The sequence below is a fragment of the Nipponia nippon genome, unplaced genomic scaffold (assembly GCF_047370975.1).
Source record: "Nipponia nippon isolate SJK-2023a ecotype South Korea unplaced genomic scaffold, ASM4737097v1 scaffold_3, whole genome shotgun sequence".
NCBI lineage: Eukaryota > Metazoa > Chordata > Aves > Pelecaniformes > Threskiornithidae > Nipponia > Nipponia nippon.
In genome coordinates, this window is record NW_028262347.1 from 1,428,302 (window position 1) to 1,450,320 (window position 22,019).

The 22,019-nt window shown below is 72.4% G+C and overlaps 2 protein-coding genes across 2 annotated transcripts; both read right to left on the bottom strand.

Moving 5' to 3' along the window:
* Window positions 1-201: 201 nt before the first annotated feature.
* LOC148054473 (cadherin-related family member 5-like) lies at window positions 202-14,596 on the bottom strand. The gene is made up of 16 exons (XM_087764016.1): window positions 14,560-14,596; window positions 13,178-13,282; window positions 11,908-12,122; window positions 10,699-10,758; window positions 10,513-10,605; window positions 9,312-9,398; window positions 9,108-9,218; window positions 7,295-7,465; window positions 7,083-7,173; window positions 5,705-5,811; window positions 4,845-5,045; window positions 3,891-4,022; window positions 3,000-3,078; window positions 2,171-2,367; window positions 1,274-1,294; window positions 202-228 (listed from the first exon to the last, which is right to left on the bottom strand). Exons 2-16 carry the CDS (start codon window positions 13,236-13,238, stop codon window positions 202-204), a joined length of 1,653 nt encoding a protein of 550 aa, XP_087620142.1. The 5' UTR covers window positions 13,239-13,282; window positions 14,560-14,596.
* Window positions 14,597-19,325: 4,729 nt separating this feature from the next.
* ATP6V1F (ATPase H+ transporting V1 subunit F) lies at window positions 19,326-21,797 on the bottom strand. Its single transcript, XM_087767499.1, has 2 exons — window positions 21,596-21,797; window positions 19,326-20,557 (listed from the first exon to the last, which is right to left on the bottom strand). Exons 1-2 carry the CDS (start codon window positions 21,751-21,753, stop codon window positions 20,356-20,358), a joined length of 360 nt encoding a protein of 119 aa, XP_087623625.1. The 5' UTR covers window positions 21,754-21,797; the 3' UTR covers window positions 19,326-20,355.
* Window positions 21,798-22,019: the final 222 nt, after the last annotated feature.

Below are 22,019 nucleotides of genomic sequence, written 5' to 3' on the forward strand. Positions count from 1 at the left end.
CCCAGTGCCTCCCAGGTCTCCCCCAGTGCCTCCCAGTGCCCTCCCAGTCCCGCCCAGGCAGATGGCGCTGGGGTCTGTGCCCCCCCCATCCCCAGTAACCCCCGTTGCCTCTCCAGCTCTTTATTGGTGCCCCCCCGACAGCAGCCGCCGCCCCGCGCCCCCCGCCCCTGCCCTTGACCTTGACCCCTGCCCCCCCCCCCCTCAGCACTCGATGGAGTCCTCCAGCAGCTGCAGCAGGGTGGGGGGCACCCGGGGTCCCCCCCCGCCCCCTCCTCCAGGCTCTCCTCGCTCACCTCCTCCAGCGCCGGCAGCCCCCCCGCGCCGCCCCCCCCCCGCGCCCCCCCGCCCCGCAGCCCCCCGAAACCTCCCCCGCGCTGGGGGGGCGGGGGCTGGGGGGCGGGGGGGGCGGGGACCCCTCCGGGGACCTCCCCGGGGACCCCCCCGGCCGCCCCACGGAGTTGGCCTGGGGTTTGGGGGCGGGGGGGCTGGGGGGCTGGGGGAGGGGGCGGGGGGGCGGGGGGGGCCCTCGCCCCCCTCGCTGTACCCCTCGTTGGGGTAGCACAGGCGGGGGGGCGGGGACGGCTTGGCCGTGGGGACCTGGGGGGGGGGCGGAGGGGTCGGGGGGGCCCGACCCCCCATGGGACCCCGCCCCGGCACCCCGACCCCCCCCATGGGACCCCAACCTCCCCATGGGACCCCCCGGCACCCCGACCCCCCCATGGGATCCCGAGCCCCCCATGGCCCCCTCCGGCACCCCGACCCCCCCCATGGGACCCCAACCTCCCCATGGGACCCCCCGGCACCCCGACCCCCCCATGGGACCCCCTGGCACAGGGACCCCTCCCCGGCACCCCGACCCCCCCATGGGTCCCCCACCGGCACCCCGACCCCCCCCATGGGACCCCGACCCCCCCATGGGACCCCCCTGGCACAGGGACCCCTCCCCGGCACCCCGACCCCCTCCCATGGGACCCCGACCCCCCCATGGCCCCCCCGGCACCCCGACCCCCCCATGGGACCCCCCCGACACCCCGACCCCCCCATGGGACCCCAACCCCCCCATGGTCCCCCCCGGCACCCCGACCCCCCCCATGGGACCCCAACCCCCCATGGGGCACCCCAATGGGACCCCGCCCCCCCCCCGGGCCCCCCTCCCCGCGGGACCCTGCTCCCCCCGCCCCGAGGCCCCCCCGCCCCTTTGGGGGGCTCAGGGCAGGGTGACGCTGTGCTCCCCCCCCCCCGCACCCTGTTTTGGGTGCCCCCCCCCACTCACCGGCTGGAACCACCCCAGGCCCTGCGGGGGGGGGGGGGCGTCAGACGGGGAAACTGAGGCACGAGGGGGGGACAGCCCCCCCCTCCCCGGGGTTGGGGTCCCCCCCCACCGTACCCCCCCCTCCCGGAGCTGGGGGGCTGGGGGTCCGGGGGGGGGTTGGGGGTGCAGGGCGGGAGTTGGGGGTCGGGGGGGTCTGGGGGGTGTTGGGGGGTCCGGGGAGGGGGGTTTGGGGGTCCGGGGGAGGAATTTGGGGGTGCGGTGGGGGGGGTTGGGGGTGCAAGGGGAATGTGGGGGGGGGGATCTGGGGGTCCAGGAGGGGGGTTCAGGGGTCCGGGGAGGGTCTGGGGGTGCAGGGGGGCAGTTTGGGGATGCGGGGGGGGATCTGGGGGTCCAGGGCGGGTTTGGGGGTGCGGGGGAGGGATCTGGGGGTGCAGGGGAGGGGTCTGGGGGTGCGGGGGGCGGGTTGGGGGTCCGGGGGGGATTTGGGGGTCCGGGGGGGGGGCTGGGGGTCCGGGGAGGGAATTGGGGGTCCGGGGGAGGTATCTGGGACCCACACGGCACCCCGACCCCCCCACGGGCCCCCCGGGGGCGGGTGGGGGTCCGGGGGGGGTCTGGGGGTCCGGGGGGGGGGATATGGGGGTGCGGCGGGGGTGTTGGGGGTCCGCGGGGAGGATATGGGGGTCCGGGGGGTTTAGGGGTGCAGGGGGCGAGTTGGGGGTCCGGAAGGGGTCTGGGGGTCCGGGGGGGGATATGGGGGTGCGGGGGGGTTTAAGGGTGCGGGGGGCGAGTTGGGCGTCCGGGGGGGGATATGGGGGTGCGGGGGGCGAGTTGGGGGTCCGGGGGGGTCTGGGGGTCCGGGGGGGAATTGGGGGTGCGGGGGGTTTGGGGGGCCCCTACCACGTTGGGGTGCTTCTCGATGGCCAGGGCCGCCCTGTCGGCCGCCTGCTGCTGCCGCCGGCGCCTCTTCACCGCCCGCCCGGCGAGGAGGAGGAGGAGGAGGAGGGCGGCGGCCAGGAGCAGCAGCGCCCCCAGCGCCCCCGCCACCGCCCCCGCCCCCAGCGCGCTGCGGCCCGGCTCCGAGGGGTCCCGGGGGGCTGCGGGGGGGGCGTCACGGGGGGGCCGGGATGGGGGGGACCCCAACCCTGGGGGGCACGGGGATGGGGGGACCCCATCATTGGGGGGGCACGGGGATGTGGGGGGACCCCAGCCCTGGGGGGGGCAGGCGATGGGGGACCCCATCATTGGGGGGGCACGGGGATGGGGGGGACCCCATCACTGGGGGGGCACGGGGATGTGGGGGGACCCCAGCCCTGGGGGGGCACGGGGATGGGGGGACCCCAACCCTGGGGGGGGCAGGGGATGGGGGGGGACCCCAACCCTGGGGGGGCACGGGGATGGGGGGACCCCATCATTGGGGGGCACGGGGATGGGGGGGCCCCATCACTGGGGGGCAGGGGGATGGGGGGCCCCATCACTGGGGGGCACAGGGTGATGGGGGGACCCCAACCCTGGGGGGGGCACGGGGATGGGGGACCCCATCACTGGGGGGGCACGGGGATGGGGGGACCCCAGCCCTGGGGGGCACGGGGATGGGGGGACCCCATCATTGGGGGAGTCCTGGCGCCATGGGGCAGGAGGGGACCCTGGGGGGGGGGTCTCGGTGCTGTGGGGCTGGGGGGACCCCCACCCTGGGGCGCGGCGCCGTGGGGCAGGGCCCCCTCCGTACCCGCCTGCCCGGGCCACAGCACCTCCAGCTCCACCGTGGTGTCGGAGGTCTCCCCCGACTCCTCGTCCCTCGCCAGCACCTGGGGACACGGTGGCACCGGGGGGACAATGGGGACACACACACACACAGGGCCCCCCCGGCCGCCTGCGTCCCCCCCAGCTCCTCACGGTGCCGCCGCCCAGCCCTGGGGTGGGCCCCGGGGGTCTGGGTCCCATGGGTGCTCCGGTGGGGGGGGGGGATCCCATGGGTGCTCCCCCCGGCCACCCCTCTGCTGTCATCCCCCATTGCCCCCCTGCCCACCCCCAGACCTCCCAATGCCCCCAGTGCCCCCCAGCCCCCAGTACCCCCCAGCCCCCCAGTGCTCCCAGTGCCCCCAGTGCCCCCCTGCCCACCCCCAGACCTCCCAATGCCCCCAGTGCCCCCCAGCCCCCAGTACCCCCCAGCCCCCCAGTGCTCCCAGTGCCCCCAGTGCCCCCCTGCCCACCCCCAGACCTCCCAATGCCCCCAGTGCCCCCCAGCCCCCAGTGCCCCCCAGTGCCCCCACTGCTCCCAGTGCCCCCTAGCCCCTGGTACCCCCCAGCCCCCGGTACCCCCCAGTGCCCCCCAGCCCCCAGTACCGCCCCGTGCTCCCAGTGCCCCCAGTGCCCCCCCGCCCCTGGTACCGCCCAGTGCCCCCATTGTCCCCCAGCCCCTGGTACCCCTCAGTGCCTGGTGCCCCCCAGTGCTCCCAGTGCTCCCAGTGCCCCCCAGCCCCCAGTACCAACCAGTGCTCCCAGTGCCCGCAGTGCCTCCCAGCCCCTGGTGCCCCCAGTGCCCCCCAGCCCCCAGTGCCCCCCAGCCCCCGGTACCTGCCCGTGCCCCCAGTGCCCCCAGTGCCCCCAGTGCCCCCACCTGCAGGCGGTAGGCCTGGCTGGGCCGCAGGCGGTCGGGGCGGGCCACCACCAGCCCGTTGGGCATCACCTGGAAGAGCTGGCTGTGGTTGGCGCCGGGCCGCAGGCTGTACCGCACCTGGGGGTTCACGCCCTGCGGGGGGGAAGCCTGCCTCAGGCCCTGCCCGCACCCCTGCCCGCACCCCTGCCTCAGGCCCTGCCCGCACCCCTGCCCGCACCCCTGCCCACAATCCCCTGCCTGCATCCCTACCTGCACTCCCTGCCCACAATCCCCTGCTTGCACCCCTGCCCATACCCCTGCCTGCACCCATGGCTGAAACCCTGCCTGCACTGCTGCCCGCATCCCCTGCCCACATCCCCTGCCTGCATCCCTACCCGCATCCCTGCCCGCATCCCCATGCACATCCCTACCCACATTCCCTGCCCGCTGTCCTGCCCACACCCCTGCCCGCATCCCTTGCTCGCAGTCCTGCCCACAGCCCTGGCCGCAGCCCTGCCTGCATCCTCTGCCTGCACCCCTGCCCACATCCCTTGCCCACAGCCCTGGCTGCAGTCCTGCCTGCATCCCTACCCTCATCTCCTGCTTGCATCCCCTGCCCGCATCCCTTGCCCACATTCCCTGCCCACATCCCCTGCCCACATCCCCTGCCCGCACCCCTGCCTGCACCCCTGCCCACAGTCCTGCCTGCATCCCTTGCCCACAGTCCTGCCTGCAGCCCTGGCCACATCCCCTGGCCACATCCCCTGCCCAAATCGCCTACCCGCACCCCTGCCCACATCCCCTGCCTGCGGCCTGCCTGCATCCCCTGCCCACACCCCTGCCCACATCCCTTGCCCACAGCCCTGGCTGCAGTCCTGCCTGCATCCCTACCCTCATCTCCTGCTCGCATACCCTGCCCGCAGCCCTGCCCGCACCCCTGCCCGCAGCCCTGCCCGCAGCCCTGCCGGTGCGCACCTCGGGGAAGTCGGGGTCGTGGGCGCGCAGGGCCAGCACGTGGCCGCCGAAGGTGAGGAGGAGGGCGGCCTCGCGGGCGCCGGCGGGGACGAAGGCCCGGTACGTCGGGCGGGCGAAGCGCGGCGGGTGCCGGTTGGCAGCCAGCACCCGCACCACCGCCTGCGTCACCGCGTACTTGGTGGCGTCGTTCGCCTGCGAGGCCTGGGGGCGGGGGGCACCCGGCTCTGACCCGCTGGCACCCACCGCCCTGCGCCCGCGGTGCGGCACGGCACCCACCGCCCCGCTGGCACCCACCGCCCCACCGGCACCCACCACCCCGCCGGCACCCACCGCCCCCACCGGCACCCACCGCCCCCACCGGCACCCACCACCCCGCCGGCACCCACCGCCCCCACCGGCACCCACCGCCCCGCTGGCACCCACTGCCCCCACTGCCCCCCACCACCCCGCCAGCACCCACCACCTTGCCAACACCCACCGCCCCCACCGGTACCCACCACCCCCGCCAGCACCCACCGCACCGCCGGCACCCACTGCCCCCACCGGCACCCACCGCCCCGCCAGCACCCACCACCCCGCCGGCACCCACCAACGCGGGCAGCCCCCCTCTGGCTGGGTGACCCCTTGCCCCGGGCACCCCCCTCTCCCTGGTGCCCCCCTCTCCCCGGGTGCCCCCCATCTCCCTGAGTGCCCCTCACCCTGGGTACCCCCATCTCCCCAGGGACCCCCCATCTCCCCAGGCACCCCTCACCCCAGGTACCCCCATCTCCCTGGTGCCCCCAAGTCCCCAGGGGCCCCCCTCTCCCCGGGCCCCCCCATCTCCCCGGGCCCCCCCCTCCGCAGACCCCCCCGGCGCCCACCACGACGCCCAGGCTGATGGCGGGGGTCCTGCGGCTGCTCTCCACCGCCCGCAGCAGGGTGATGGCCCCCGTCGCGTTGTCGATGTGGAAGCGGCCGCTCTCCTGGTCTGGGGGGGCGCGGGGCTGAGCTGGGGACCCCCGGCCCCCCCACCCCCCCGGGGGCCCTCACCGCCCCCCCGCACCCCCAGGGCGGAGAGGGGAGCCCCCCTCTTTGGGCACCTTTGCCCTTGGAGCACCAAGGGGGGGTTAACCCCTCAGGTGCCGCAGCACCCTTGGGTGCCCCAGGGCGTGACCGTGACCCCCCCCCCGTCACCCTGCACCCCCCCGGAATGGGGAGGGGGGATTAGGGCCCCTCCCCCCCTGCTCGATCCCTTTATGCAATTTGCACCCACGAGGCCCCATTGGGTGCCAGCAATTGGATTGTGCCCGCGCGGCCCCCCCGGCACGGCCACCTGGGCACGGCCACCCCCGGCATGGCCACCCTGGCATGGCCACCTGGGCATGGCCCCCCGTCATGGCCCCCCGGCATGGCCCCCCGGCATGGCCCCCCGGCATGGCCACCCTGGCATGGCCACCTGGGCATCGCCACCCCTGGCATGGCAACCCCGGCATGGCCCCCCCCCGGCATGGCCACCTGGGCATGGCCCCCCCTGGCACAGCCACCTGGGCACGGCCACCTGGGCATGGCCACCCAGCATGGCCACCTGGGCACGGCCACCTGGGCACGGCCACCCCTGGCATGGCCACCCCGGCATGGCCACCTGGGCACAGCCACCTGGGCACAGCCACCTGGGCACGGCCAACCTTGGCATGGCCACCTGGGCACGGCCACCCAGCATGGCCACCCAGCATGGCCACCCCTGGCATGGCCACCTGGGCACGGCCACCCGGCACCGGGGGCACGGGGGGCACCGGCCCTGTGAACCCCCCGGCACTGCGGCCGGCTCTGCCCACCCGTGTCCCTGCGTCCATGCCCACCCGTGTCCATCCATCCGTGGCCACCCATGTCCGTGGCCACCCACCCATGCCCACCCACCCGTGTCCGTGTGTCCCTGCCCACCCATGCCCACGTGGCCGTGCCCACCCATGTCCGTGTGCCCATGTCCGTGTGTCCATGCCCACCCATGTCCGTGTGCCCATGTCCATGTGTCCGTGCCCATGCGCCCGTGCCCACCCATGTCCATGGCCACCCATCCATGCCCACCCATGTCTGTGTGTCCATGTCCGTGTGTCCCTGCCCACCCATGCCCATGTGTCTCTGCCCACCCATGTTTGTGTGTCCATGTCCATGTGTCCATGTCCATGTGTCCGTGCCCACCCATGTCCGTGTGTCCATGCCCACCCATGTCCGTGTGTCCCTGCCCACCGCTGCCCGTACCTGCCAGCAGGGAGTAGGTGATGGCCGCCCTCAAGCCCCTGTCCCCGTCCTCGGCGTAGACGGAGCCGGGGCTGAAGCTCAGGGGACCCCCCTGGGGGGGACACGGCCAGCTCAGCCCCACGGGACCCCCGTGGCCCTGCCACCCGCCGGGGTCCCCCACATCCCGGGACCCCCGTGGCCCTGCCACCCGCCGGGGTCCCCCGCGTCCCCACCTGGAGCTGGCCCTCGGTGACGTTGGCGGTGTAGACGGGGCTGGTGCAGACGGTGAGGCCGTGGTGGGTGCGAGGGGTGCAGGGCAGGAACTGGGGGTACTGGTCATCCCCGTCCAGCACATTGACCCGCACGCGGGCCGAGGCGTTGAACCGCTCCTTGGTGTTCATCTCCTGACGGGGGGACGGGCACGCACGGATGGACGGATGGACCGTGGGGGACAAGCACCCCCAGGGGACAGGGACCCCATGGGACAGGGACCCCATGGGACAGGGACCCCCCCCAGGGGACAGGGACCCTTATGGGACAAGCATCCTCATGGCACAGGGATCCCCAGGCACAGGGACCCCATGAGACAGGGACCCCCAGGGCACAGGGACCCCACAGCACAGGGACCCCAAGGGACAAGGACCCCTAGGGGACAGGGACCCCCAGGCACAGGGACCCCCAGGCACAGAGACGCCTCAGGGGACAGGGACCCCCAGGGGACAGGGACCCCCCAGGGGACAGGGAACCCCCGGCACAGGGACTCCATGAGACAGGGACCCCATGGGACAGGGACCCCCAGGGGACAGGGACCCCCAGGCCCCGCCAGGACCGGGGCCAGCAGCCCGGGGCCGGGGGCTCCCTGGGGACAGGGGTGCCGGTGGGTGGGGGGTGGGTGCCCCCCCGGCGGTGCCCGCCGGCGCGGGGGGGCCGGGTGCCCATTAGGGAAATGAGGGGGATTGAGGGCAGGGGCCGGGGCGGACGGGATCACGTCACCCCCAATTAGCGGGGCCGCGGGGATCGGCCGGCGGGGACGGCGGGGGGGCCGCGGCGGGGAGGGGGGCGCCGCCACACGCGCGCACCGTCCCCGTGTCGCGGCAGCGCTGGGGTGGGCACGGGGGACCCCGAGGACTGGCGTGGCCATGAGGGCCCCAGACCCATGGCGGTGGGGTTGCAAGGCCATGGGGTGGGGATGGAGGGGACATGGGGGGACAATGGGGACACGGGGTGGGCAGAGGTCCCCAGACCCACGGCGGTGGGGTTGCACAGCCATGGGGTGGGGATGGCGGGGACACGAGGGGACACAGGGTGGGCACAGGGGACATGGGGTGGCCACGAGGTCCCCAGACCCACAGCGGTGGGGTTGCACGGCCATGGGGTGGGGATGGCGGGGACACGAGGGGTCACAGGGACATGGGGTGGCCACGAGGTCCCCAGACCCACAGCGGTGGGGTTGCACGGCCATGGGGTGGGGATGGAGGGGACATGAGGGGACACAGGGACATGGCGTGGCCACGAGGTCCCCAGACCCACAGCGGTGGGGTTGCACGGCCATGGGGTGGGGATGGAGGGGACATGAGGGGACACAGGGACATGGCGTGGCCACGAGGTCCCCAGACCCACAGCGGTGGGGTTGCACGGCCATGGGGTGGGGATGGCGGGGACACGAGGGGACACAGGGACATGGGGTGGCCACGAGGTCCCCAGACCCACGGCGGTGGGGTTGCACGGCCATGGGGTGGGGATGGAGGGGACACAAGGGGTCACAGGGACATGGGGTGGCCACGAGGTCCCCAGACCCACGGCGGTGGGGTTGCACGGCCATGGGGTGGGGATGGCGGGGACATGAGGGGACACAGGGACATGGGGTGGCCATGAGGTCCCCAGACCCACGGCGGTGGGGTTGCACGGCCATGGGGTGGGGACGGCGGGGCCGCGGGGTGGGCAGAAGGGCCGCGGCACGTCGGCCAGGTCCCCATCGCCACGTCCGGGGCTGGGCGCGGGCAGGGCACGGGCAGGGGCTCCGGCCGGTGGCGGGGGGGGTCTCACCACGGCGGTGACCACCACCTCCAGCTGCTGCCGGCTCTCGAAGTCGAGGGTGCGCGCCAGCACCACCTTCCCGCTGTTGGGCAGGTCGATGCGGAAGAACCTGGCGTCGGGCTGGGGGCCGGGCGGGGGGCTCAGCGCCGGCAGATGGCCCCGGGCCCCTGCCGCCCCCGCGCGGCCTCGCGTCCCCCCCGCCCCCGGGCTCACCGAGGCCCTGTCGATGACGTACATCAGCGTGTCCCCGTCCGCGTCCTCCGCCTGCGCGCTGAACACCACCGAGTGCACGGCCGCCAGCTGACGGCGCCGACCCGTCACCGCCCGCGCCCATCGGCACCCACCAGCACCCACCAACACGCCCCGGTGTCCCCATCCCCTCCTGGGTGTCCCCATCCCTCCTGGGCGTCCCCATCCCTCCTGGGCGTCCCCATCCCTTTTGGGCATCCCCAGCCCCTCGTGGGTGTCCCCATCCCTTGTGGGTGTCCCCATCTCCTCCTGAGTGTCCCCATCCCCTCCTGGATGTCCCCATCTCCTCTTGGGTGTCCCTATCCCTCTTGGGTGTCCCCATCTCTCCTGAGTGTCCCCGTCCCTTCTGGTGTCCCCATCCCCTCCTGGGTGTCCCCATCCCTCCTAGGCATCCCCATCCCCTCCTGGGTGTCCCCATCTCCTTTTGAAAGTCCCCATCCCCTCCTGGGTGTCCTCGTCTCCTCCTGAGTGTCCCCATCCCTTTTGGGTGTCCCAATCCCCTCCTGGGTGTCCCCGTCCCTCCCGGGCGTCCCTGTCCCTCCCAGCCCCCCCACCTTCTCCCAGCACCAGCCCTGTCCCTGTCCCCACCATCCCTGTTCCCACCCCTGTCCCTGCGCCCATGGCCAGCCCTGTCCCTGTCCCCATACCTGTCCCAGTGCCCAACCCTGTCCCCACGGCTGTGCCTAGGACAGCCCTGTCCCATCCCCATCCCTGTCCCCATGACCATGACCGTGCCTGTCCCCATCTCTGTCCCCATCCCCATCTCCATCCCCGTCCCCAGTCCATGCCCAGGGCCATCCCCGTCCCATCCCCGTCCCTGTCCCCCTGACCATGACCGTGCCTGTCCCCATCTCCATCCCCGTCCCTGTCCCCGTGACTGTGCCTGTCCCCCTCCCCGTCCCCAGTCCATGCCCAGGGCCATCCCCGTCCCATCCCCGTCCCTGTCCCCATGACCATGACCGTGCCTGTCCCCATCTCTGTCCCCATCCCCATCTCCATCCCCGTCCCCAGTCCATGCCCAGGGCCATCCCCGTCCCATCCCCGTCCCTGTCCCCATGACCATGACCGTGCCTGTCCCCATCTCCATCCCCGTCCCTGTCCCCAGTCCATGGCCATGGCCATCCCCATCCCATCCCTGTCCCCGTCCCCGTCCCCGTCCCGGCACCTCGCTGACGTTGTGGGTGAGGACGGTGGCCCCCTGGAAGTGGGGCCGGTTGTCGTTCTCGTTGAGGACCTGGACGATGATCCGGTACTCGACCTGCCGGGGGGCGCGGGGAGGGGACACAGGGTGGGACCGTGCCCCCCGAGCACCCGGCGTCCCTCGGGGTCCCCGCGGGCGCGGTGGCCATACCGGGGAGAAGCCATCCTCGGCGCACGTCAGGGCCACCATCAGCACCGGGGACTCCAGCTCCTGCAAGGGACGCGGCGTCGGGCAGGGGGACATGGGGCGGGGGGCTGCCCCACAGGGACGCCCCGGGGGTCCCCACCCAGCGCGGTGCAGATGGACGGAAGCGGGTGCAGGATGCGTGCTGCCCGGGTGAGGGTGTCGCGCGTAGGTATGGGATGGAGACAAGATGGAAGGCAGCGCAGGGTGGACGGAGGATGGACACAGGATGGACCCAGGGTGGACACAGGGTGGATGAAGGGTGGATGAAGGGTGGATGGAGGATGGATGGAGGATGGACTGAGGATGGACTAAGGATGGACGAAGGCTGGATGGAGGATGGACAAAGGATGGATGGAGGATGGACGAAGGATGGACACAGGGTGGATGGAGGATGGACACAGGGTGGATGGAGGATGGACGAAGGATGGATGGAGGATGGACGGAGGATGGACGGAGGATGGACCCAGGATGGACCCAGGGTGGATGAAGGATGGACGAAGGATGGACGAAGGATGGACCCAGGATGGACGAAGGATGGACACAGGGTGGACGAAGGATGGACACAGGGTGGATGGAGGATGGACCCAGGATAGACCCAGGATGGACACAGGGTGGATGAAGAATGGACAAAGGATGGATGGAGGATGGACGAAGGATCGACCCAGGATGGACGAAGGATGGATGGAGGATGGATGGAGGATGGATCATAGAATGATAGAATGTCCTGAGTTGGAAGGGACTCACAAGGATCATCGAGTCCAACTCCTGTCCCGGTGTAGGACAACCCCAAATGGATGGATGGAGGATGGACGTGGGACGGACAGAGGATGGACATGGGACAGACAGAGGATGGATGGAGGAGGGACACAGGATGGAGGAAAGAGGGATGGAGGATGAAGGGAGGATGGACAGAGGTTGGAGGAAGGATGGATGGAGGATGGACATGGGATGGACCCCGGATGGATGGAGGAGGGATACAGTTGGACACACGATGGGTGCCGGATGGAGGCGGGATGGCTGGAGGATGGATGCAGGACAGGCAGAAGATGGAGGACGGAGGGAGGATGGAGGCGGGTGGACGCACGATGGAGGCGGGTAGACACGGGAGGGATGGAGGACAGAGGACGGAGGCAGGAGGGAGGACCATGCGGTGGCCCGGGGCGGTGGCAGCACCTCGCGGTCCAGGGCCCGCCCGGCCGAGACGTTGAGCCGCACGCTGCGGCCGTCCAGGTAGAACCAAGCGGCGTCGGCGCCGGCCAGGCAGAGCTGGAGGCCGGCGCTGCCCGCGTCCCCCGCCGCCGGCAGCCGGGCCACCAGGCTCCCGTGGGCGCTGTTCTCCGCGATCTCCGTGAACAGGTTCCCGAAGCCGCTGCAGCCGTCGCCCCGGGCTGCTGCCACCGCGGGCGGTCAGGGACGGGGACGCGGGCCCGGCCGCCCCCCGTCCCCCTGCCTGTGGGGTGCACGTCCCCAGCCCCTGATCGCCGCCCCCGGGGTCTCTGTCCCCTACATCGCCACCGCCAGGTCCCCGGCCCCTGGGTCCCCACCTCCCACATCCCCATCCCCACGTCCCCATGCCCTGAGGTCCCCCCGTCCCCATCCCCACGTCCCCATGTCCCCATCCCCGGGGTCCCCATGCCCTGAGGTCCCCGTGTCCCCATCCCCAGGTCCCCACGTCCCCATCCCCAGGGTCCCCATGCCCTGAGGTCCCCATGTCCCCATCCCCGGGTCCCCACGTCCCCATCCCCAGGGTCCCCATGCCCTGAGGTCCCCATGTCCCCATCCCCGGGTCCCCATACCTCAAGGTCCCCATGTCCCTATCCCCAGGTCCCCATGACTCAAGGTCCCCATGTCCCCATCCCCACATCCCCATGCCTCGAGGTCCCCACGTCCCTATCCCCAGGTCCCCATGACTCAAGGTCCCCACATCCCCATCCCCCCCTCCCCATGCCTCGAGGTCCCCACGTCCCCATCCCCAGGTCCCCATGACTCAAGGTCCCCACATCCCCATCCCCACGTCCCCATGCCTCGAGGTCCCCACGTCCCCATCCCCAGGGTCCCCATGCCCTGAGGTCCCCCCGTCCCCATCCCCAGGGTCCCCACTCCCAGCTTCCCACCCACCCCTGTCCCCACACCTGTAGGTCACCGTCACCCGTGTCCCACCCCCCGGACCCCCATCCCCGTGTCACCGCTGTCCCCCCACCCTTCGGTCCTCGTGCCCTCAGGTCCTCACCCTCAAGTCCCCGTCCCCAAGGGTCCCCACCTCCAGGGTCCCCTTCCCCAGGTCCCCATTCCCCGGTGACCCCATCTCCTCTGTCCCCTTCCTTGGGTCCCCGCACCCTTGGGTCCCCATCTCCAGGGTCCCCACGGCCCCTACCCACCCCTGTGCCCCCGCCCGTCCCCGGTGTCCCCAGCGTCCCCAGTGCCACCCCGTGCCCACGCTCACCTGTGGCCAGCTGCAGCACCAGGCAGGTAGCCAGGAGGGCCGGGCAGGACGGTGCCGCCATGGGGACCGGGGACGGGTGACGGGGACGGGGCCCTTGGTGGCAGCCTGCAGCCGGGGGGGGAAGGAGCGGGGCTGGCACCCCTGCCTCTGCGTCCTCGTCCCTTGTCCCCTGCGCCCCCACCTCCATGTCTCATCAGCCACGGTCCTGTGCCTGCCATCCCCAGGTCCCCATCGCTGTCCCCACATCCCCGGGTCCCCATCCCTGTCCCCGTCCCCAGGTCCCCATCCCCTGGGGCCACGTCCCTGTCCCCACGTCCCCAGGTCCCCATCCCTGTCCCCATCCCCATCCCAGGTCCCCATCCCTGTCCCCATCCCCAGGTCCCCGTTGCTGTCCCCGTCCCGAGGTCCCCATCCTCTGGGGCCACATCCCTGTGTCCACATCCCCAGGTCCCCATCCCTGTTCCCGTCCCCAGGTCCCCATCCCTGTCCCCACGTCTCCAGGTCCCCATCCATGTCCCCATCCCCTTCCCCAGGTCCCCATCCCTGTCCCCATCCCCAGGTCCCCATCCCCTGGGGCCACATCCCTGTCCCGACGTCCCCATCCCTGTCCCCATCCCCTGGGGCCACGTCCCTGTCCCCACGTCCCCACGTCCCCATCCCTGTCCCCACGTCCCCATCCCCAGGTCCCCATCCCCTGGGGCCACGTCCCTGTCCCCACGTCCCCATGTCCCCATCGCTGTCCCCATCCCCAGGACCCCATGCCAGGGGACCACGCTCCTGTCCCCATACCCGGGACCCTGTCCCTGGGTGCCCATGCCCGTGTCCCCACCCCTGGGGCCCCTTCCCCTGGGTCCCCACCCCTGTCCCCATCTGTGGGTCCCCTTTTCCTGGGGTCCCCGACCCCAGGACCCCAAGCTTAGGTGCCCCTACCCGTGCCCCCACCCCCGTCCCCATCCCTGTCCCCTTCCTCTGGGTCCCCATGTTTGGTCTCACCGCCCTCGGTGGCTGGGGGTCGCCCGGGTGATGGGGGGCGGTGGGGGGCGATGGGGGGCGATGGGGGGCGGTGGGGGGCGGTGGGGAGGCGATGGGGGGCGATGGGGGGCGGTGGGGGGCGATGCACCCGCGCCCTGCGGGACAGCCGCGACCCCCGTGTCCCCCCCGTGTCCCCCCCGCGCCCCCCCCGGGTCTGCAGCGGCGGGGGTGCCCCAGCCCCCCCGCCCGTGGGGGGGGGGACCATCTGGCCCCGCCGCCCCCCCCCCCCCCCCGAGCTAATTAGGGCAGGGGAAGGGGGGCTCCCCGTCCGCCACCCCGACCCCCGGTACCGCGATGGGGGGGGTCCCTACCGCCCCCCCGGGTCCCCCCGTACCGGTACCGGTGCCTACCGGTGCCGCCGCCCCCGGCGCTGCTGCCCCGGGCCGGGCCGGGACGGGCGGGGCGGATCAGCGGGGCGGGGCTGCCCCGTGCCCTGCCCGCCCTGCCTGCACCGCCCTGCCTGTGCTGCCTGCCCTGCCTGCACCGCCCTGCCTGCCCTGCCGTGCTGCCTGCACAGTCCTGCCTGCACAGTCCTGCCTGCACTGCCTGCCCTGCCTGTGCTGCCTGCACCGCCCTGCCTGCACTGCCCGTGCTGCCTGCCCTGCCTGCACAGTCCTGCCTGCACTGCCTGCCCTGCCTGCCTGCCCTGCCTGTGCTGCCCGCCCTGCCCTGCCCTGCCCTGCCTGCCCTGCCTGCACAGTCCTGCCTGCCTGCCTGCCCTGCCTGCACAGTCCTGCCTGCACTGCCTGCACTGCCCTGCCTGCCTGCCCTGCCTGCGCTGCCTGCCTTGCCTGGGCTGCCTGCCTCCCTGCCTGCCTGTGCGCCCTGCCTCCCTGCCTGCCTGCTCTGCCTGCCCTGCCTGCCTTCACTGCCCTGCCTGCACTGCCTGTGTACCCTGCCTGCACTGCCTGCACTGCCTGTGCTTCCTGCCCTGCCTGCGTGCCCTGCGTGCCCTGCCTGCCTGCGCTGCCTGTGCTGCCTGCCCTGCCTCCCTGCCCTGCCTGCCCACGCTGCCTGCACTGCCTGTGCTGCCTGCCCTGTCTACACAGCTTGGAGGTGTCCTCTGCCTGTGCTGCCTGCCCTGCCTGCAGGTATCACCTGCCTGTGGTATTCCCTGCCTTCGCTGCCTGCACTGCTGGGACTGCCCTGCCTGCGGATGTCACCTGCCTGCACTGCCTGGAGGTACCACCTGCCTGCCCTGCCTGCAGAAATCACCTGCCTGCACCACCCTCACCGTCCTTGCTGCCTGCCCTGCCTGGAGCATCGCCTGCCTGCACCGCCGCTGCTACCTGCCTGCACCATCTGCACCGCCTGTGCTGCCTCTCCTGCCTGCACTGCTGGTGCTGCCCGCACTGCTGGTGCTGCCCGCACTGCTGGGACTGCTCTGCCTGTGCTGCCTGGGGTGTCCCCTGCCCGCCCTGCCTGCGGGTATCACCTGCCCATGCTGCCTGCACCGCCTGGAGGTACCACCTGCCTGCGCTGCCTGCGCTGCCCACACAACCTGCACTGCTGGGTTGTGTGCCCTGCCCGCGCTGCCCACCCCGCCTGCCCTGCCTGTACTGCCAGGCCGCTTCCCCTGCCTGTTGGATCGCCTGCCTGCACTTCCCAGGCCATCGCCTGCCTGCGCTGCCTGCACGTGTGGCCCCAGCCCCGCACCCCCCCCCCCCCCAGTGCACGCCCGGGTGCGTGTGAGCACCTGGTGACACCCGGCGGGTGTGCAAGGGCCTGGGTGCGTGTGAGCACCCGGTGAGCACCCGGTGGGTGTGCAAGGGCCTGGGTGGGGGGTGAGCACCCAGTGGGTGTGCAAGGGCCCGGGTGGGAGGTGAGCACCCGGTGAACGTGCAAGGGCCTGGGTGGGGGGTGAGCACCCGGTGACACCCGGCGGGTGTGCAAGGGCCTGGGTGGGGGGTGAGCACCCGGTGAGCACCCGGCGGGTGTGCAAGGGCCTGGGTGGGGGGTGAGCACCCGGTGACACCCGGCGGGTGTGCAAGGGCAGGGTCGGCGTGTCCCTGAGCCGCGCTAAGCTGCTTTGGGGACAAAGAGGATCAGGGCGCCCGACGCGGGGACGGGCGGGGGGGGGGCACCCACAGCGTGGGTGGGGGAGGGGGTGCACGCACGCGTGCAAAGGTGCGTGCACGCGTGTGTCTGTGTGCATGCGTTTGTGTGCATGCGTGTGTGCATGCAAGCAAATGTCTGTGCATGCACACGGCGGGGTGCATGCGTGTGTGCATGCGTGTGTGTGCATGTGTGTGCATGCAAGCAAATGTGCATGCACACGGCGGTGCGCGTGCATGTGTGCGTGCATGCGTGTGTGTGCATGTGTGTGCATGCAAGCAAATGTGCATGCACACGGCGGTGCGCGTGCATGTGTGCGTGTGTGTGTGCATGCATGTTTGTGCATGCAAGCAAATGTCTGTGCGTGCACACTGCGGGGTGCATGCGTGTGTGTGTGCGTGCATGTGTGTGTGCATGCGTGTGTGTGCATGCAAGCAAATGTCTGTGCATGCACATGGTGGTGTGCATGCATGAGTGCATGCGTGTGTGTGCATGCGTGTTTGTGCATGAAAGCAAATGTCTGTGCATGCACACGGCAGGGTGCATGCATGAGTGCATGCGTGTGTGCATGCGTGTGCGCAGATGTGTCCATGTGCATGTGTGTGCACGCATGCGTGTGCATGCAAGCAAATGTGTGCATGCACATGGCGGGGTGCATGTGTGTGTGCATGCCTGTGTGCAGATGTGTCTGTGTGCATGCGTGTGTGTGCATGCAAGCAGATGTCTGTGCATGCACACGGCGGGGTGCGTGTGTGTGTGCATGCGTGTGTGTGTGCTTGTGTGTGCGCAGCTGTGTCTGCGTGCATGCGTGTGTGCAGGCAAGCAAATCTCTGTGCATGCACACGGTGGTGTGCATGCGTGTGTGCATCCGTGTGCGTGCATGTTTGTGCATGCAAACAAACGTCTGTGCATGCACACAGCGGTGTGCCTGCGTGTGTGCAGATGTGCGGGTGTGTGTGCGTGTGCACGCGTGTGTGTGCATGCAAGCAAACGTCTGTGCATGCACACGGCGGGGCACATGCGTGTGTGCACGCGTGTGCACAGATGTGTCTGTGTGTGTGCATGCGTGTGTGCACGCGTGTGCGCAGGCGCCTGTGTGCTCGCGCACCTGCCTGCGTATGCACACGTCCGCGCGCGTGTGCACGCCCGTGTGTGCGTGTGTGCGTGTGCAGGTGTGCGCCCGTTTGTCACCGCCCGGCGCCTCCCCCCAGGGGACCCAGGCGTCCCGGCCCCCCCAGCACCCCGAGCTCTGGGGTCCCCATTGAGCCCCGCACCCCAGCACCGGGGGCACCCAGCACCCCAAGACGGGGGCTCCCCATTGGTCCCAGCACCCCAAAATTGGGGGTCCCCATGGATCCCAGCACCCCAAGGTGGGGGCGTCCCCACCGATCCCAGCACCCTGGCAGCGGGGGGACCCAGCACCCCAAGATGGGGGCTCCCCACCGACCCCAGCACCCCAAGACGGGGGGTCCCCATTGGTCCCAGCACCCCAAGACGGGGGGTCCCCACCCAGCCCCGCACCCCGGCAGTGGGGGGACCCAGCACCCTGAGCTGCTCCCCAGGAACCGCCCCCCCCCCCCCAGCTCGGGGGTCCCGGGGCACCGCGGGGTGCTGGGGTCCCCCGTCGGTGACAGCCCCCTCCCTGTGGGGCTGGGTACGGGGGGGGACTGGGACAGGGGGGACACGGACTGGGGGGACTGGGACGGGGGATTGGGGACATCAGGGGCTGGGGACATGGGGCTGGGGGGGACAAGGCTGTGGGGCTGGGGACAGGGGGACGGGGACATGAGGGGACAGGGACATGGGGGGGACAGGGACATGGGGATTGGGGACATGAGGGGACAGGGACATGGGGGGGACAGGGACATGGGGCGGGGGACATGGGGGACTGGGGACATGAGGGGACAGGGACATGGGGATTGGGGACATCAGGGGATGGGGACGCGGGGCTGGGGGGGACAAGGCTGTGGGGCTGGGGCAAGGGGGACAGGGACATGGGGGGACAGGGACAAGGGGGGATGGGGATGTGGGGGGATCTGGGCAGGGGGCTGGGGACATGGGGGGGACAGGGACATGGGGATTGGGGACATCAGGGAATGGGAGGTGGGGCTGGGGGGACATGGGGGACAGGGACATGGGGACTGGGGATGAGCACCAGGGACAAGGACGTGGGGCTGGGGACATGGACATGGGGGCCTGGGGACATGGGGATCTGGGACATCAGGGGACAGGGAAATGGGGCTAGGGACAGGGGACAAGGGGGACTGGGACATGGAAGAACAGGGACATGGAGGGACAGGGACATAGGGCTGGGGACAAAGGGGACAGGGAGATGGGGACCGGGGACATCATGGGGCTGGGCATGGGGGGGACAAGGACATGGGGGTGAGGGGGACTGGGGACATGGGGGGACAGGGACATGGGGCTGGGGACAAGGGGGACAGGGACCAGGGACATTGGGGACAGGGACATGGGGCTGGGGGGGACAGGGAGATGGGGCTGGGGACATGGGGGCACTGGGGACAGCAGGTGTCCCCATCCCATGGCCTGTCCCCCCCGTGCCCCACAGCGTGTCCCCATCCCATGGCCTGTACCCCCATGTCCCCCACAGCGTGTCCCCATGCCACATCCCTGTCCCCCCGTGCCCCACAGCGTGTCCTGTCCCCCCTGGACCCCCCCTCTTCCCCCCAGGAACACCCCAAACTTCCAGACACCGCTGTCCCCACCACCGTCCCCATCACCGTCCCCACAGCTGTCCCCACGGCTGTCCCACGGCTGTCCCCACAGCTGTCCCCACAGCTGTCCCCACCACCATCCCCATCACCGTCCCCACCACCATCCCCACCACCGTCCCCACCACCGTCCCCATCACCACCCCCACGGCTGTCCCACGGCTGTCCCCACGGCTGTCCCCACCACCGTCCCCACCACCGTCCCCATGGCTGTCCCCATGGCTGTCCCACGGCTGTCCCCACGGCTGTCCCCACCACCGTCCCCATCACTGTCCCCACGGCTGTCCCCACCACCGTCCCCACCGGCGCCCCACGGAGCAGAGCAGGCGGCCAGCAGTGACAGCGCGTGTTGGGAACACCGGGGGGGGGGTGTGACACAATACAGACGGTGACGGTGACACCACACCAACGCCTCGTGTCCTTGGGGTGTCCCCACCCCCCGCCACCCCCCCGGCCGCGGCGGGCAGGATCCGGCAGCAGCGGGCAGGATCCGGCAGCGGCGGCGCGGTGGCACTTCCCCTGCCAGCGCCCGTCACGGGACGGCTGAGACAGGGTCACGGGGCACCCACCGGCCCCCCGGGGTGGGACGGGGACCCCTGGGGTGGGACAGGGACCCCCAGCAGCACCCTGGGGTGGGACAGGGACCCCCTGGGGTGGGACAGGGACCCCTTAGGGTGGGATGGGGACCCCCAGCAGCACCCTGGGGTGGGACAGGGACCCCTGGGGTGGGACAGGGACCCCTTAGGGTGGGATGGGGACCCCCAGCAGCACCCTGGGGTGGGACAGGGACCCCTGGGGTGGGTTGGGGGCCCCTTAGGGTGGGACGGGGACCCCCAGCAGCACCCCAGGGTGGGTTGGGGACCCCTGGGGTGGGACAGGGACCCCCAGCAGCACCCCGGGGTGGGACAGGGACCCCTGGGGTGGGACAGGGACCCCTTAGGGTGGGATGGGGACCCCGAGCAGCACCCTGGGGTGGGACAGGGACCCCTGGGGTGGGTTGGAGACCCCTTAGGGTGGGATGGGGACCCCCAGCATCACCCTGGGGTGGGACGGGGACCCCCAGCATCACCCTGGGGTGGGACATGGACCCCTTAGGGTGGGATAGGGACCCCCAGCATCACCCTGGGGTGGGACGGGGGACCCCTGGGGTGGGGCGGGGACCCCCAGTAGCACCCTGGGGAGGGACAGGGACCCCCTAGGGTGGGACAGGGACCCCTTAGGGTGGGATGGGGACCCCGAGCATCATCCAGAGGTGGGACGGGGACCCCAGGCGTGGGGTGTGGACCCCCAGCAGCACCCTGAGGAGGGCCGGGGACCCCTGGGGCGGGGCGGGGACCCCCTGGGGTGCGGGGGGTGCCTCTAGCGCAGGTCGTCGGGGGTGAAGAGGCCGCGGGCGCGGCGCAGGACGGAGTCCTTGGCGGGGTCGTAGGGGTGCTCCTTGGAGGGGATCTCCAGGACGGCGGGCAGGGGCCGGGCGTGCGCCTCCACCGCGTGCCGGATCAGCTCCGCCAGGCACTGGCTGATCAGGATGATCCCGATGTCCTCCCGGCTCAGGAAGCTCCTGGGGGGCGCGGGGGGTCAGCGCTGGGACCCCCCAGGCCCCCCCCGAGACCCCCGACACCCCCATTCCCCAAACTGGGGCCTCCTGGCACCCCCAGGACCGGGCCCCCCCCCCGGAGCTCCTGAGACCCCCGGGACCCCCCTTTTCCCTCTTCCCTTGCTCCATCCCCCCCCAGGGATGGGGGGCATCCCCGGGACCCCCCAACCGCCGGGCACCCCCATCTCTATCCCTCGGACCCCCCCAATACCCTGAGACCCCCCCTGCACCCCCGAGGACACCCCCCCACCCCCTGGACCCCCCGTATCTCCCGGGACCCCCCCAATCCCCGGGACCCCCTCATCCCCTGGGGACCCCCCCCACCCCCGGGACCCCCCCTATCCCCCTTTACCCCCCCCATGCCCGGGACCCCCAATCCCTGAGACCCCCCCTCCTCCTCAGACCCCCCGTCCACCCCCACCCCCAGGACTCCCCCTCTCCCTGAGACTCCCCCCTGACCCCCCTACCCCCGGGACCCCCCCCCCACCCCCGGGGACCCCCTGAGACCCCCCGTCTTCGTCCCCTCCCCACTCCCGGGACCCCCCAATCCCCGGGACCCCCCTCCCCTTGAGACCCCCCCCCCATCCCCTGAGACCCCCTCACGCCCGTTACCCCCCCACCCCCGGGACCCCCGAATCCCCGGGACACCCCCCTCCCCTGTTAGCCCCCATCCCCGGGACCCCCTCCCCCTGAGACCCTCCCCGTCCACCCACCCCCCCCGGGACCCCCCTCCCCTGAGACCCCCCAATCCCCGGAACCCCCCCACCCCGTTACCCCCCCACCCCCAGGACCCCCCAATCCCCCGGACCCCCCTCCCCCGAGACCCCCCCCACCCGCGTCACCCCCCCACCCCGTTGACCCCCCTCCCCCTGAGACCCCCCAATCCCCGGGCCCCCCCTCCCCCGAGACCCCCCCACCCCGGGCCCCCCCCCAATCCCCGCTCCCCCCACCCCCGGGACCCCCCTCCCCCTGAGACCCCCCCGTTCCCCCCGGCCCCCCCACCGGAAGGTCTCCTCGATCTCGGCCAGGCTGGTTTCCTTCTCCACCACCAGGAAGTTGGGCCGCCGGTGCTTGTCCAGCTCGCCCACCCCCCCCAGCAGGAACCCGGTCACCGTGTCCTCGTCCCCCACCACCGCGATCAGCTTCCCCCGCCCCGACATGGCCCGCAGCGGCGACAGCGGCGGCGACGGCGGCCGGGGGCGGGGGGGCGGTGCCGCGCATGCGCCGCCGCGCAGGACACGCCCCTTTCCCCCCTCGCCACGCCCACCGTCGCCCGGGCAACGGCGCTGTCGCCCCCGCCCCGTCGTTCTGGCCACGCCCATCCCTGCGCTGGCCCCGCCCCGCCGCGCCGCTGCCCCCGTTGCTGGGTTCTGGCCACGCCCACCCGTTGCCCACGCCCCCTCCGTCGTGGCCGCGCCCCCAGCGC